This window comes from Otolemur garnettii, unplaced genomic scaffold (assembly GCF_000181295.1).
Source record: "Otolemur garnettii isolate 467f Iridium unplaced genomic scaffold, OtoGar3 scaffold00031, whole genome shotgun sequence".
NCBI lineage: Eukaryota > Metazoa > Chordata > Mammalia > Primates > Galagidae > Otolemur > Otolemur garnettii.
The window spans coordinates 2,803,762-2,817,028 of record NW_003852426.1 but is presented as its reverse complement, the minus strand read 5'-3'; the positions used below and the strand labels follow the sequence as shown (position 1 = coordinate 2,817,028).

The 13,267-nt window shown below is 52.7% G+C and overlaps 2 protein-coding genes across 3 annotated transcripts in view; both read left to right on the top strand.

Annotated features, from left to right (window-relative positions):
• The first annotated feature begins 2,689 nt into the window (after positions 1-2,689).
• On the top strand, positions 2,690-5,079 carry ZBTB12 (zinc finger and BTB domain containing 12). Its single transcript, XM_003789041.1, has 2 exons — positions 2,690-2,835; positions 3,347-5,079. Exon 2 carries the CDS (start codon positions 3,367-3,369, stop codon positions 4,744-4,746), a length of 1,380 nt encoding a protein of 459 aa, XP_003789089.1. The 5' UTR covers positions 2,690-2,835; positions 3,347-3,366; the 3' UTR covers positions 4,747-5,079.
• A 1,803-nt stretch (positions 5,080-6,882) lies between these two features.
• EHMT2 (euchromatic histone lysine methyltransferase 2) overlaps positions 6,883-13,267 on the top strand; it is a 21,550-nt gene continuing 15,165 nt past the window's right edge. The window contains exons 1-7 of one of the 2 annotated variants that reach the window (XM_023512738.1): positions 6,883-6,928; positions 7,575-7,641; positions 7,736-7,960; positions 8,064-8,317; positions 12,306-12,390; positions 12,474-12,502; positions 12,674-12,829. In XM_023512738.1, the coding sequence (XP_023368506.1) occupies positions 6,887-6,928; positions 7,575-7,641; positions 7,736-7,960; positions 8,064-8,317; positions 12,306-12,390; positions 12,474-12,502; positions 12,674-12,829 (858 nt within the window). In that variant the 5' untranslated portion in view covers positions 6,883-6,886. Of the gene's footprint in view, positions 6,929-7,361; positions 7,642-7,735; positions 7,961-8,063; positions 8,318-12,305; positions 12,391-12,473; positions 12,503-12,673; positions 12,830-13,267 lie in introns of those variants that run through there. The other variant, XM_012804801.1, reaches the window with a different exon arrangement.

Genomic DNA, 13,267 nt, shown 5'->3' with positions numbered 1-13,267 from the left:
CCACAACGCCCGGCTATTTTTTGGTTGCAGCCGTCATTGTTGTTTGGCGGGTCTGGGCTGGGGATTCGAACCCACCACCTTAGGTTGAGCTATAGGCGCTGAGCCTCTCAGACTGGTCTTAAACCTGTGAGCTCAGTCAATCTGCCTCGGCCTCCCAGCGTGCTAGGATTACAGGCATAAGCCACCTCACTGGCCCTTTTGTTTCTTGGTTGAGACAGACTCTCACTTTGTTGTCCTGGCTAGAATACAATGGTCTCATCATAGCTCCTCACAACCTCAAATTCCTGGGCTCAAGCAATCTTCCTACCTCAGTCTTCTGAGTAGCTGAGACTACAGATTGTACCACAATGCCTGGCTGTGTTTTCTATTTTTTGCAGACAGGTGTCACTCTTGCTCAGGCTAGTCTCCCAAGCAATCCTCCTGCCTCAGCCTCAGAATGCTAGGATAACAGGTCTGAGCCACCTCACCTGGCTGGAACATGAACTACACTTTTCAGAAGTTTAGCAATGGGAACAAGAGATGAGACAGGAAAAACAGTTTTGGACCAGGAGTAGTGGCCTATGCCTGTAATCCCAGCATTTTGGGAAGCCAAAGTAGAAGCATCACTTTAGGCTAAGAAAGCACTTTAGCCTGAGAAATACAGCTAGACTCTGTTTCAGTCTCAAGTAGCTGGGACTACAGGTACCCACCACAACACCTGGCTATTTTTTGGTTGCAGCCCTCGTTGTTGTTTGGCAGGCCCAGACTGGATTCCAACCCACCAGCTCAGGTGTATGTGGCTGGCGCCTTAGCAGCTTGAGCCACAGGTGCGGAGCCAAAAAAGTTTTTAAATAAATGGTTAGTCCTGGCTACTTGGGAGTCTCAGACAGGAGGATCACTTCAGTGTAGTAGTTGCAGTGAGCTATGATCACACCACTGCCCTCAGGCCCAGGCAACAAAGTGAAACCCTGTCTCAGAAAAAAAAAAAAGGTATTTTGTAGTCTGTCTCCCAACTAGGCAAAGGGGAAAGGTGCTGTTTATTCAGCACCTACTGCATACCTTACACTCATGTGTACCTTACACTAGCCCTGGGAGGAAACAGGGCCTTCAATTCAAAGATAAAGACGCTGTGATTCAGAGAAGTAACTTGCCCAAATGCCTATGTTGTTCCCCAAATCTACATAGCCTGACTACAAAGGAGATGTCTACAAAGAAGGCATTTTAGAATAGAAGGAACTAGGTGGAGACATAAAAGTCAGAGAATTTAAAAGGGAAAGGCAAAGGCAAAGCACCACTCCCACATTTCGGCCAAACAGTATCTCTTCAGTTCTAACTCAGAAGCAAACTTTTGATGGGTGGATGCTGGCTGAGCCCAAGAGGAATGACTTCAACAGTCAGTCATTTATTGCATGACTTTTATTTGCAAAATATAATCCACGACGTAATTCTGGCATCAAGTTTACAATCTCATGGGGAAAAACAGATAGTGAACACATTATATAATGGGTAGCCTCATCAGAATTGAGATGTAAGGATGCACCAGTCTCTTGGCGCGTGTAACAAATAAATCCAATTACTGGGAAACGTGGCATCTTCATCCAAACTTGGACGGGTGGGAAAGTGAATGTAGGTTTCAGTGGTGCAAGGAAGATGAATGGAAGGGACCAGCCTTCAAGGTACTCAGGAGTGCTGGTGGTGAAGCCATGTAGACTACAACTTAGTTTGGGAAAGACAGAGGAGCAGAGTTGAGGGGCAATGTCAGTCCATGGGAGAGGTGAGGGATGGGAAGGACCGACTTCAGTGGGAAAGATTAGAGTACTAATGTAAATAATCTCATAATTATGGCAATTAATCTTAGGGTTAAATATACAGTAAAGATGAAATGGGCAAGATCATGGACAGCAGAAGTGGAGTGTCTGCCTCATCAAGACTTTCGGATCAATTCTGAGAACGGAGGGAGGACGGGTGTGATTTTAAAGGGTTTTAACTTGGAGTGAAGAAAAGCTGAGGGCTCTGGATCGTCTGGCTTTGTAGGCGATGAAATAATTCAGACCAGAAGAGCTGAGGTAATTAGTGGGTTCTGAAGACATGGAAAAGTCTGGAAGTGTGTCTGGAGGAACTGTGAACGTACTCAGCAGGGGGTTGCTTGGGCAACCGGGACCAACAGCTCTGATAGCCCCTGGGCAGCCTGGGGCCTGGGGAGGGCCCACGGCTGCACCCGGCGGCTCCCTCCGCACAGCTGGGCAGGCGCGGCACCACCCCTGGGAGCAGGTGGCAGCGCGACCCCGGCGCGCGCGCTGAGGGACGCACAGCGGGAGGGGCGCGCGGGGGCGCGGAGCGGGCAGGGCCACAGGCCGCCGGGATTGGGGGGCGGACCCGAACGAGCGGGTCTCAGCGCGGCACTAGACACGCACGCGCAGACTGGTCGCGGGGCCCAGAGGCACAGAGGAGGGGGAGCGAGAAAGGGGGGGGATGTGGAACGTATTTCCGCTCTGGCGGACAAATAATCCCGGCCAAAGGGGAGGCAAGGCCATCCAGCCCTTTAACCGTGTGGGGGTGTTGGTAAAGAAAGGGGGGTCGGGAAAGGGGGATCCTGCTCCTTTAATTTCCTCCCCTCTTCCTCCTCCCCGAGTCCTAGCCGTCGCCGCAGCGCGCGCGGGGCCTGGAACACACAGCACGAGCCGCCCCCGCCCCTCCCCCCTTACGCCCACGCGGAGCCGGCCCCGCGCGCGCGCCCCGTGCACCCCCGCGCCTGCGCGCTGCCCAGGCCCTGCCCGTGTGTGGGGGGCGCCGCCGGCCCCGGGGGGGGTGGGGAAAATAGGGGGGAAAAAAAAACAGCGCGCGGAACCGGGCCAGGTGAGAGGCGCGTGCACTCAGGGTCGTGGGGCTGGGGGGGCGTGCCACGGAGCTCTGAGCGTGGGGGGGGCGTGCACGATGCGTACAGGTGGCGGGGGGAGGACGTGAAAGGCGCGTGCAAACGTGTAATGGGGGGGCGGAGGAATGGGGCAGCGGGTAAAGGGGGCGGGGTGAGAAGAGCTTGCAAGCAGAGCCTCCCTGGAATCCAGAGACCCAGGCTGTTGCTTCCCCCCACCCCCTTTCTCCGTCTTTCCATCGTGGGTACACGGGCTCGCCTCATCCTAGCGGGCTGCGGGCTGGGGGGTGTGGACGCGGCTGTCCCGCCCCCGGGAACCACGCCTCCCTCTTCTCCGAGGGACGCGCCTCCCCCGGGTTAGGGAAACTGAGGAGAAAGCCTGAAGACTGGGAGATCGGATGCGGGGGGCTGAGCAAGAATGGGGACAAGGGTCCTGGAGCCTTGGCTTCCTGAAGCCAGAGACCTTTGTCTCTGACCGATTTCCTTCCTAACCAGGGTTGCCCACCCCTGCCACAATGGCCTCTGGGGTGGAAGTCCTGCGCTTCCAGCTGCCTGGCCATGAGGCCGCTACGCTGCGGAACATGAACCAGCTCCGGGCAGAGGAGCGGTTTTGCGACGTGACCATTGTGGCCGACAGCCTCAAGTTCCGAGGCCACAAGGTCATCCTGGCCGCCTGCTCACCGTTCCTGCGGGACCAGTTCCTGCTGAACCCCAGCTCTGAGCTGCAGGTCTCCCTGATGCACAGTGCACGAATTGTGGCAGACTTGCTCCTTTCCTGCTATACTGGGGCCCTGGAATTCGCTGTCAGGGACATCGTCAACTACCTAACTGCTGCCTCCTACCTGCAGATGGAGCACGTGGTGGAGAAATGCCGGAATGCCCTCAGCCAGTTCATTGAGCCCAAAATAGGCCTCAAAGAGGATGGGGTCAGCGAGGCTAGCCTTGTGAGCAGTGTCAGCGCCACCAAGTCCCTCCTCCCTCCAGCCAGGACCCCAAAGCCAGCCCCCAAGCCCCCACCCCCACCTCCTCTACCCCCTCCTCTCCTGCGGCCAGTGAAGCTGGAGTTCCCACTGGATGAGGACTTGGAGCTGAAGGCAGAGGAGGAGGATGAGGATGAAGATGAGGACGTATCTGACATCTGCATCGTCAAGGTGGAGTCAGCCCTGGAAGTGGCACACCGGCTCAAACCCCCTGGAGGCTTGGGAGGGGGTCTAGGTATTGGAGGCTCTGTGGGCAGCCACCTTGGGGAGTTGGCCCAGAGCAATGTGCCCCCCAGCACTGTAGCCCCACCGCAGGGTGTGGTGAAGGCCTGCTACAGCCTGTCGGAGGACGCAGAAGGGGAGGGCCTGTTGTTGATTCCTGGAGGCAGGGCCAGCGTGGGGGCTACCTCGGGCCTGGTGGAAGCAGCAGCAGTGGCCATGGCTGCCCGGGGGGCGGGGGGCAGCCTGGGGGCGGGGGGCAGCCGGGGACCCCTTCCTGGGGGCTTTTCGGGTGGAAATCCTTTGAAGAACATCAAGTGCACCAAGTGCCCAGAAGTGTTCCAGGGCGTAGAGAAGCTGGTCTTCCACATGCGGGCACAGCATTTCATCTTCATGTGCCCTCGCTGTGGCAAGCAGTTCAACCACAGCAGCAACCTCAACCGCCACATGAACGTGCACCGTGGCGTCAAGTCACACTCCTGCGGCATCTGTGGCAAATGCTTCACACAGAAGTCCACACTGCACGACCACCTCAACCTGCACTCAGGAGCACGGCCCTATCGTTGCTCCTACTGTGATGTGCGTTTCGCCCACAAACCTGCCATTAGGCGGCACCTCAAGGAGCAACATGGCAAGACCACGGCTGAGAACGTGCTGGAGGCCAGCGTGGCCGAAATCAACGTTCTCATCCGCTAGTTGGGCAGGCATGGGGGCCAGGAGGCTGGGGTCCCTGTGCTGGGTGGGAAGAGGGCTCTGTGGCCCAAGAGAATTGGGGGACGAGGGGATGTAGTGCAGAAAGACAACAGTGGGGAGCCTGAGCAGACACACACATCCTGAGGGAGGGAGGGAGGAAGATTTCCTTGGAGAAACTACTTTGCCTCTTCAGAGTGGGAGAAAAGGATGGAGCCAGGGACAGGGTTCTTTGAGAAGGCGGAGGAAGGAGCTGGGGGGTCCCAGGGAAAGATTTTCTAGATCTCTTAGACGTGCATGTATATGTGGAGGGAGGGGAAAGGGTCCTATAGAAGAGGGAAAATGAAGACTGGAAAATGTTTTATTCCTGTCTAAGGCTGCCCAAGGGGAGGCTCTGACATTTCTTGAGGTAAGAATGGTGGGCGGGTGGGTGGGAATAGGGAGGGAATTTGGCAGGAAGCAGCTTAGGTGCTCTGGTTTAGAATAGATCTTGGGAAAGGGAGTGTGGTAGGGGGGAAAGATTATTGAGTCCCAGAAAAGGAAGGGGAAGAGATCTCTTGCATGCTGGGGAAATGGGACTGTGGATACATAGCTCACCAAAACTTGAGGGAAAACAAAGAAAGGTGCCAGGTAAGAGAATGTGGAAGTGAGCATCCTGGGTAGATACTGGGAAGTGGGGGGTACAATAGCAAGAACAATGAATAGATATAGGGTGGGGGGAGGGCACTTAGAAGAAAGTACACAAGAAGGGTTGTTGGGGGAGGGGAGAGTAGTAGAGACAGTATTTTTTAAGAAAAAACGTATTTTTTAGGATTTTTTCTGGAGTTTGGGGTTTTAGTTTTTCTGCTTTTGTTTTCCACAAAATAAAAAAAAAGCAAAATCTTTTTTTCTTTATACTCTGGCAACTGCGTGTATATGACTGTCCCACCCATGACAGCCTTTCCTGATGCCCTGTGCTCAATACCTAAAGGTCACAACTCATGCAGGTCCCATACGTGAAGAAACCCAGCCCTAAAAAGGGTAAGGGAGTCTAACAAGTGAGCTCCTCTGACCAAGGACACCCCCCTCCACCAGTTTAGCAATCTCAACACCTAGACAGATACCTCACAGCACAAGCGTGTTGATACACATAAAGTGCTCCTCTATTTGAGGGGCTTGCTCTCAGTGCTAGGTATGAGCTACAAGTGGTCAGTATACCCCCGGAAATTATAAGCTGGAATCTGGGGCATTTTTTTATCAGGGGGACACGGCCCATGTCTTCGAAAAACTAAAAATCCCTGAATTTGGATTAGGGCATGGGAAAGACTACAATTCCCAGAAAGCTCTGGACTAGTTACCCAAAGAAAACTACAGTTCCCAGAAGACCTTGAATTGGCCTCAGGTGGCCCACCTGCTTGTGTCAACTACTGTTTGTGAAATCATACATATTTTCCTAATTCTGACCGTATAATACTGGGATAGATAGTACCCCTAAATACTGCCATTAAGGTTGCGTATCTTGGTATATTGTTATTCATACTTGAACTGTCACGAGGGCCTGTGCTTGTTAAAGTATTTGACAAAAAGGGTTACTTAGTCCAGTGTCACTAGGTAGTAATGACGCTCGGGTACTGGGCTCACTTGGATCCCTAATGCGTGTAGTGGCGTAACGCGCTTGGCATAAACCCTGCTCCTGGGAACACGAAGCAGCACGCAGAAACCAGAAGACAGTAAAGATGTCCCGTTTTTATTCGTTAGAGAGGCGAGGCCAAAACAGGCCAAGCCTTACATTTGGCGAGCCAGATATTAGAAAGAAAAGCAACCAGAGGCGGAATAAGCACGAACGGGCCAGAGGAAATACAATCGCCGAGAGCCAGAGGTTTAGACGCTCTGCTTGTTACCTAAACCCAGGTGGGGACAAAGAAGCCACACCTGGACAGAGGCGTGCCTCGCCCTTGGCTCCTTGCAGGGAAGAGGTCAGGAATGACTGGAATTCTCCCCTGCAGTCCTCAGTTTGGGACAGCCACAGCCATCTTCGAGAACGCTCTCGGGAGAAAATGGCCAGAAAGCGTGCAGCGGCTCCTTTAAGGCTCCTCCTCGCCCTCCCTTTCTTGCCCACGTGACCCGGGGCGGCCGCGCGCCGGCTCGGCCCCCCGCGCAAGCGGCGATGGCGGCGGCGGCGGGAGCTGCAGCGGCGGCGGCCGCCGAGGTGCGGAAGGGGAGGGGGAGAGGCGGGTGCATGCCCGCGCGCGCGCCCGGGGGAAGCGCGCACCCGTGCAATGCTCCGGGGGTGCAACGGGGCCGGGGGGCCCGGGCGGGACTTGGAGCAATCCGGGGGGCCAGCACCGGGGGCGGATGAGGGGATCAGGGGGTGGGAGGTGGGGGGAGTGGGCACGGAGGCGCTCGTGCAGCCGCCGGCTGCCCCTGAGTGGGCAGTAGGCGCCGGGGCCCCAGCATCACGCGCAAGGGGCACGAGGGGCCGTCCACCGGGCTGGGGGGCAGCGGGTACTGGAGGGGTTGGTGCCCGGGGTCCCCGCGGCCTGGGGGACAAAGGGGGAGCGACGCGTGCAGCCGGGAGGAGGGGGCGGGGCCGGGGCGCGGAGGCCCCGCCCCCTCCCCCTCCTCTCCTCTCGGCCCCAGAGATGCGGGGTCTGCCGAGAGGGAGGGGGCTGATGCGAGCCCGGGGGAGGGGTCGTGCGGCCCCTCCAGGCAGCCGAGGCCGCGGAAGGGGGGCCCCCCACAGAGGAAGAGGTAGGCCCCGGAGCCTACTCTCTCTTCCCAGGGCCCAGGCATCCTGGGTCCCCCAGATCCCTACCGGGCTGACCAGCCCTCCTGTTCCTTGTCACCCCTCCCAGGGGGAGTCCCCCGCTGAAATGGGGGCACTTCTATTGGAGAAAGAGACCAGAGGAGCCGGCGAAAGAGGTGAGTGAAGCAGAAATGGGTCCAGTTGGATCTTCACCTCCTCTAACATCATTCCCTGAGCCCATAGCCCTGAACTTTTTCTCTGCCTATACAGTTCATGGCTCTTTGGGGGACAACCCTCGTAGTGAGGAAACCCTGCCCAAGGCCAACCCTGACTCCCTGGAGCCTGCTGGACCCTCATCTCCAGCCTCTGTCACCGTCACTGTCACTGTTGGTGATGAAGGGGCTGACACCCCTGTAGGGGCTACACCGCTCATTGGGGATGAACCAGAGAATCTGGAGGGAGACGGGGAACTCCATGGAGGTCGGATCCTGCTAGGTAAGAGGCTGGGATGGGGGGATCTGGGGGCCAGGTGGGCATTCTTCTGACTTTACCTTCTTTCTTATCTTGCCTTCTGCTTGCTTGCTTGTCTGTTTTCTAGGCCATGCCACAAAGTCATTTCCTTCTTCCCCCAGCAAGGGGGCTGCCTGTCCCAGCCGGGCCAAGATGTCAATGACAGGGGCAGGAAAGTCACCTCCATCTGTCCAGAGTTTGGCTATGAGGCTGCTCAGTATGCCTGGGGCCCAGGGAACTGCAACAGCAGGGCCTGAACCCCCTCCAGCCACCACCAGCCCAGAGGGGCAGCCTAAGGTCCACAGAGCCCGCAAAACCATGTCCAAACCAGGAAATGGACAGGTGAGGATTTGGAAGTAGGGTGAGAGAGATTGGGGCAATCAACCTAAACCCCCCTGAGTTTTTTGACAGTTTAATTTCTGATCTCTTCTAATCCACGCACACCTTTGCATTGTTAATTTAGGGGCTACTATGTATTAAGGGTTGAGAGGCGCATAATCTATGAACTAATAGACAGGGTCCTATCTTCCTGGAATTTACCTTCTCGGGATAGGTGGTGAAAGTAGAAGTTACATATGTTAAAGAGCTAATTATATAGTTAATGTCTTAATTACTGTTGTGATAATGACTTTGTGAAGGAATTCCAAACCGCTTTTCCTTTCTAATCTCTAAGCAAGCCCTGGGGGAGTTTTGTCATCTTTTCTTTGAAACTGCTTCTGTTCCATTTGTAAAGTTTTTGCCAGCAATCCACAGAGTGAAGGAGATGAAGGCCACAGACATGACAGAGGAGAGGGCTGACAAAGGCCCCAGAATCTCTGACTAGGTTTTAGGGCTTTTGGTGTCATACTTATTGTTGACCTAAAGGAAAAAACTGAGACAAATTAATATAAATAGAGAGTTATTTGCAACCCAGGAGCAAGTTAGGCTGTATGGCTGCTTCTTCCCGCAAATGGCCTTGAGTATACCCTCCCATTAGCAGGCCTTACAAATGGGGGGGGGGGTTGTTTTTGCAGTTTTTGGCCCAGGGTGGGTTTGAACCTGACACTTCTAGCATATGGGGCCAGCACCCTACACCTTTTTAGCCACAGGTGCCACCCAATCCTTACAAGTTTTTAAAGGAAAAGGAGAGGCCAGTTCCTAAGTTGTTTGCCAAGAATTTATATTAAAATAAGTTATTGATTTGCTATGTATTTTTTTTGTATCACAAATTTCAGGAGCTTGAAGATAAAAAGATAGGCAGTGCAGCTAGTCAGGAACAAAAGGCCTGTAAACAATTGCCTGGGTGGGGATGGGCACTGAAGTCCCATAGGCTTGTGTCTCTAGGCACCTCACATAGTTCAGGCTGCTCATCGGTTTTTCTTTTCTTATTGTGATAAAGTTTCATTTATAAATCACATACAGTGGCTTGGTGCCTGTGGCTCAAGTGGCTAAGGCGCCAGCCTCATACGCCTAAGGTGTCGGGTTTGAATCCAGCCTGGGCCTGCCAAACAACGACGATGGCTGCAACCAAAAAATAGCCAGGCGTTGTGGCGGGCACCTGTGGTCCCAGCTACTTGGGAGGCTGAGGCAGGAGACTCCCTTGAGCCCAGGAGTTGGAGGTTACTGTGAGCTGTGATGCCACAGCACTCTACCCAGGGGGACAGTTTAAGGCTCTGTCTCAAAATAAATAAATAAATAAATAAATCACATATAGTAATAGATTATTAACAAGAACAACTAGTAATAAAATAGCACAAGTATAACAACATGGTAGCATCACTACCAAGAAACTACAGATAAGGGGCAACTAATGTAACATAAAATTTATCATCTGAGTCTTTCTTTTTTTGAGTCAGAGTCTCACTCATCACCTTAGGTAGAGTGCCTGGCATCATCATAGCGCACAGCAACCTCAAATTCTTGGGCTCAGGCTATCCTCTTGCCTCACCTCCCAAGTACCTGGGATTACAGGTACCCACTAAGATGTCCAGGTAGCTTTTCTGTTTTTTTAGTAGAGACCTGGCGGGGAAGGGGGTTCTCACTCTTGCTCATTCTGATGTTAGAACCCCTGAGCTCTAGCAATCCACCCACCTGGCCTCCCAGAGTGCTAGGATTTCAGGCTTGACCTACCATGCCCCACCCTATCTAAGTCATTTTTAAGTGAGCAATTTAAATGAGCAGTTTGCGGCTGGATATCATGGCTCACACCTGAAATCATAACACTTGAGAGGACAAGGTGGGAGGATTTGCTTGAGGCCTGAAGTTTGAGACCAGCCCAAGCAAGAGTGAGACCCTGTGTCTATAAAAAATAGGAAAATTAGCTAGATATGGGGGCACACACCCCATATCCCAGCTACTCAGAAGGCTGCAGCAGGAGGATCACATGAACCCAGAAATTTGAAGTTGCAGTCGGATATGATTATGCCACTGCAGTCCAGCTTAGGGAACAGAGTAAGACCTTGTCTCAAAAAAAAAAAAAGTGTACAGTGTAGTAGCATTAAATGTTGTCATGATGGTGTATAACCATCAATCTCTATAGTTTTTCATCTTATAAAACTGAAACTCTGTATCCCTTAAGTAATAACTTTTTTTTTTTTTTTTTTTTTTTTTTGCGGTTTTTGATCAGAGTTGGGTTTGAACCCATCACCTCCGGCATATGGGGCTGGTGCCTACTCCTTTGAGCCACAGGCGTCGCCCAGTAATAACTCTTCATTCCCCTTTTACCCCCAGCTCCTGGCAATGACCATTCTCAATTTTTTTCCAACTCTGAATTTGACTACTTTTAAATATCTCATGTAAGTGGAATCATACAGGTTTTTGTCCTTTTGTGACTTGGCTTATTTCACATAGCATAATGTTCTCAAGGTTTATCCATATTGTAGTATGTCAGAATTTCTTTTTTTTTAATGGGTGAATAATATCCTGTTGTATGTATGTACCACATTTTGCTTATCGATTCATCAGTAGCATTTGGATTGCTATCATTTTAGCTATTTGGGGGTTTTTTGAGACGAAAATCTCACTTTATTGCCCTGAGTAGAGTGCAGTGGCGTCGTCATAGCTCACAGCAACCTGAAACTTTGGGACTTAAGCTGTCCTCCTGCCTCAGCTTCCTGAGTAGCTGAAACTACAGGCGCCTGCCACCATGCCTGGCTAGTTTTTCTATTTTTAGTAGAGTACTGGGATTACAGGTGTGAGCCACCTTGCCCTGCCCATTTTAGCTATTTTGAATAGTACTCTTATGAATGACATTGGTTTACAAAAGTCTTTTAACTTCAGTGAATTTGTTTTCTCATCTGTAAAATAGAAGGGGGGGACCTGCTTTGTGTGGTTGAAAAGATGAGTAATGGGTTCCGTACCCGTAGCACAGTGGTTACAGCACTGGCCACATATACCGAGGCTGACAGGTTCAAACCCAGCCTGGGCCAGCTAAGCCACAATGACAACTACAACATAAAAACAGCTGGGCATTGTGGCAGGCTCCTTGTAGTCCCAGCTACTTGGGAAGCTGAGGCAAGAGAATTGCTTAAGCCCAAGAGTTTGAGGTTGCTATGAGCTGTGACACCACGGCACTCTACCAAGGGTGACATAGTAAGACTCTGTCTCAGAAAAAAAAAAAAGATGAGTGATGGCTGGGCGCCCGTAGCTCAGTGGTAAGGGCGCTGGCCACATGCACCAGGGCTGTGGGGTTCAAAACTGGCCTGGGCCTGCTAAACAAGAAAAAAATAGCCAGGCCTTGTGGCAGGTGCCTATAGTCCCAGCTGCTTGGGAGGCTGAGGCAGGAGAATCGCTTGAGCCTGAAAGTTTGAGGTTGCTGTGTGCCATGACGCCACGGCACTCTACAGAGGGCCACAAAGTGAGACTGTGTCTGAATTTAAAAAAAAAAAAAAAGGCTCAGCACCTGTAGCTCAGCGGCTAGGGTGACACTGAAACTGGCAGGTTTGAACCCAGCCTGGGCCAGCCAAACAACAGTGACAACTGCAACCAAAAAAGAGCTGGGTGTTTTGGCAGGTACCTCTAGTCCCAGCTACTTAGAAGGCTGAGGCAAGAGTATCACTTAAGAGTTTGAGGTTACTATGAGCTGTGATGCCATAACACTCAACTGAGGGTGACATAGTGAGACTCTGTCTCAAAAAAATAAAAGATGAGTGACTATTAAGTATGGGACACGCTTGACATACTTCCCCTGGGGAAACAGCAGTTCTTATTACTGCTACTTTATGGTTACTGGAGCTCCAAATGGCATTTTTGAGGGTGTAGCTCACCACTTCATCTACCCTTGGGAATCCAGGCTAAGCCAGGTAGAACTATAGGTGCTCTATGACCCTGAATGTACTCTCTTGGCCCCCAGCCTCCAGTCCCTGAGAAGCGGCCCCCTGAAGTACAGCATTTCCGCATGAGTGATGATGTACACTCTCTGGGGAAGGTGACTTCAGGTCAGTCCCACTTCCCACCCCCGTGTGATGTGGCCTGTCCTGAGGGCTTAGAGTACAGACCTCATTCCTTTCTCTCCTTCCAGATGTGGCCAAAAGGAGGAAGCTGAACTCGGTGAGCTTGAAGGGGCAAGGCCTTTCTCCCTGGGGAGGGTGAAGCGGGGGGCAGGGTGGGGGGAGGCAGAGAGGCTGGTCCCAGGAGTCTTACGTGCTGAGTTCACATCCTGTGTGCAGGAGAAATGGGCAGGGAGTACTAGTGGCCTCAATTTTTCTCAACTTTCTCTAGTCGGAGGAGTTGGGTTCTGCCCGAGGTTCAGGAGAAGCAGCCCTGCAGAAGGGGGATCCTGGGCCCCTGGAGGAGTGGGAGACAGTAGTAGGTGACGATTTCAGCCTCTACTACGATTCCTACTCTGTGGATGAGCGCGTGGACTCTGACAGCAAGGTGAGGGGCCAGCCTGCCCAGCCTGCCCTCCTGTCAACCCTCTTCCAGGCCCAGGGCTCACTCTCCAGCCTTCCTGGTCCCTGCCTTTTCCTCCTCCTATTCTTTTTACCTTCTGAACACCCACTCATTCACTGCCCTGTACTTTATTTCACTTGTTTCCAGTGTGTGCTCCTGCCCCGTTCTGTCCCTGGCCATTGGTATGCACTTTGGGTTTAGCATTTCTTTTTTAAAAAAAAACATACATTATACCATTTATATAAAACTCAGGCTCGGCACCTGTGGCTCAAGTGGCTAAGGTGCCAGCCACATACACCTAAGGTGGCGGGTTCGAATCCAACCTGGGCCTGCCAGACAACCATGATGGCTGCAACCAAAAAATAGCTGGGTGTTGTAGCGGGCGCTTATGGTCCCAGCTACTTGGGAGGCTGAGGCAGGAGA

Excerpts from the sequence above, each read along its gene's own strand:
- ZBTB12 (XM_003789041.1), top strand. The coding sequence starts at position 3,367 with ATGGCCTCTGGGGTGGAAGTCCTGCGCTTCCAGCTGCCTGGCCATGAG.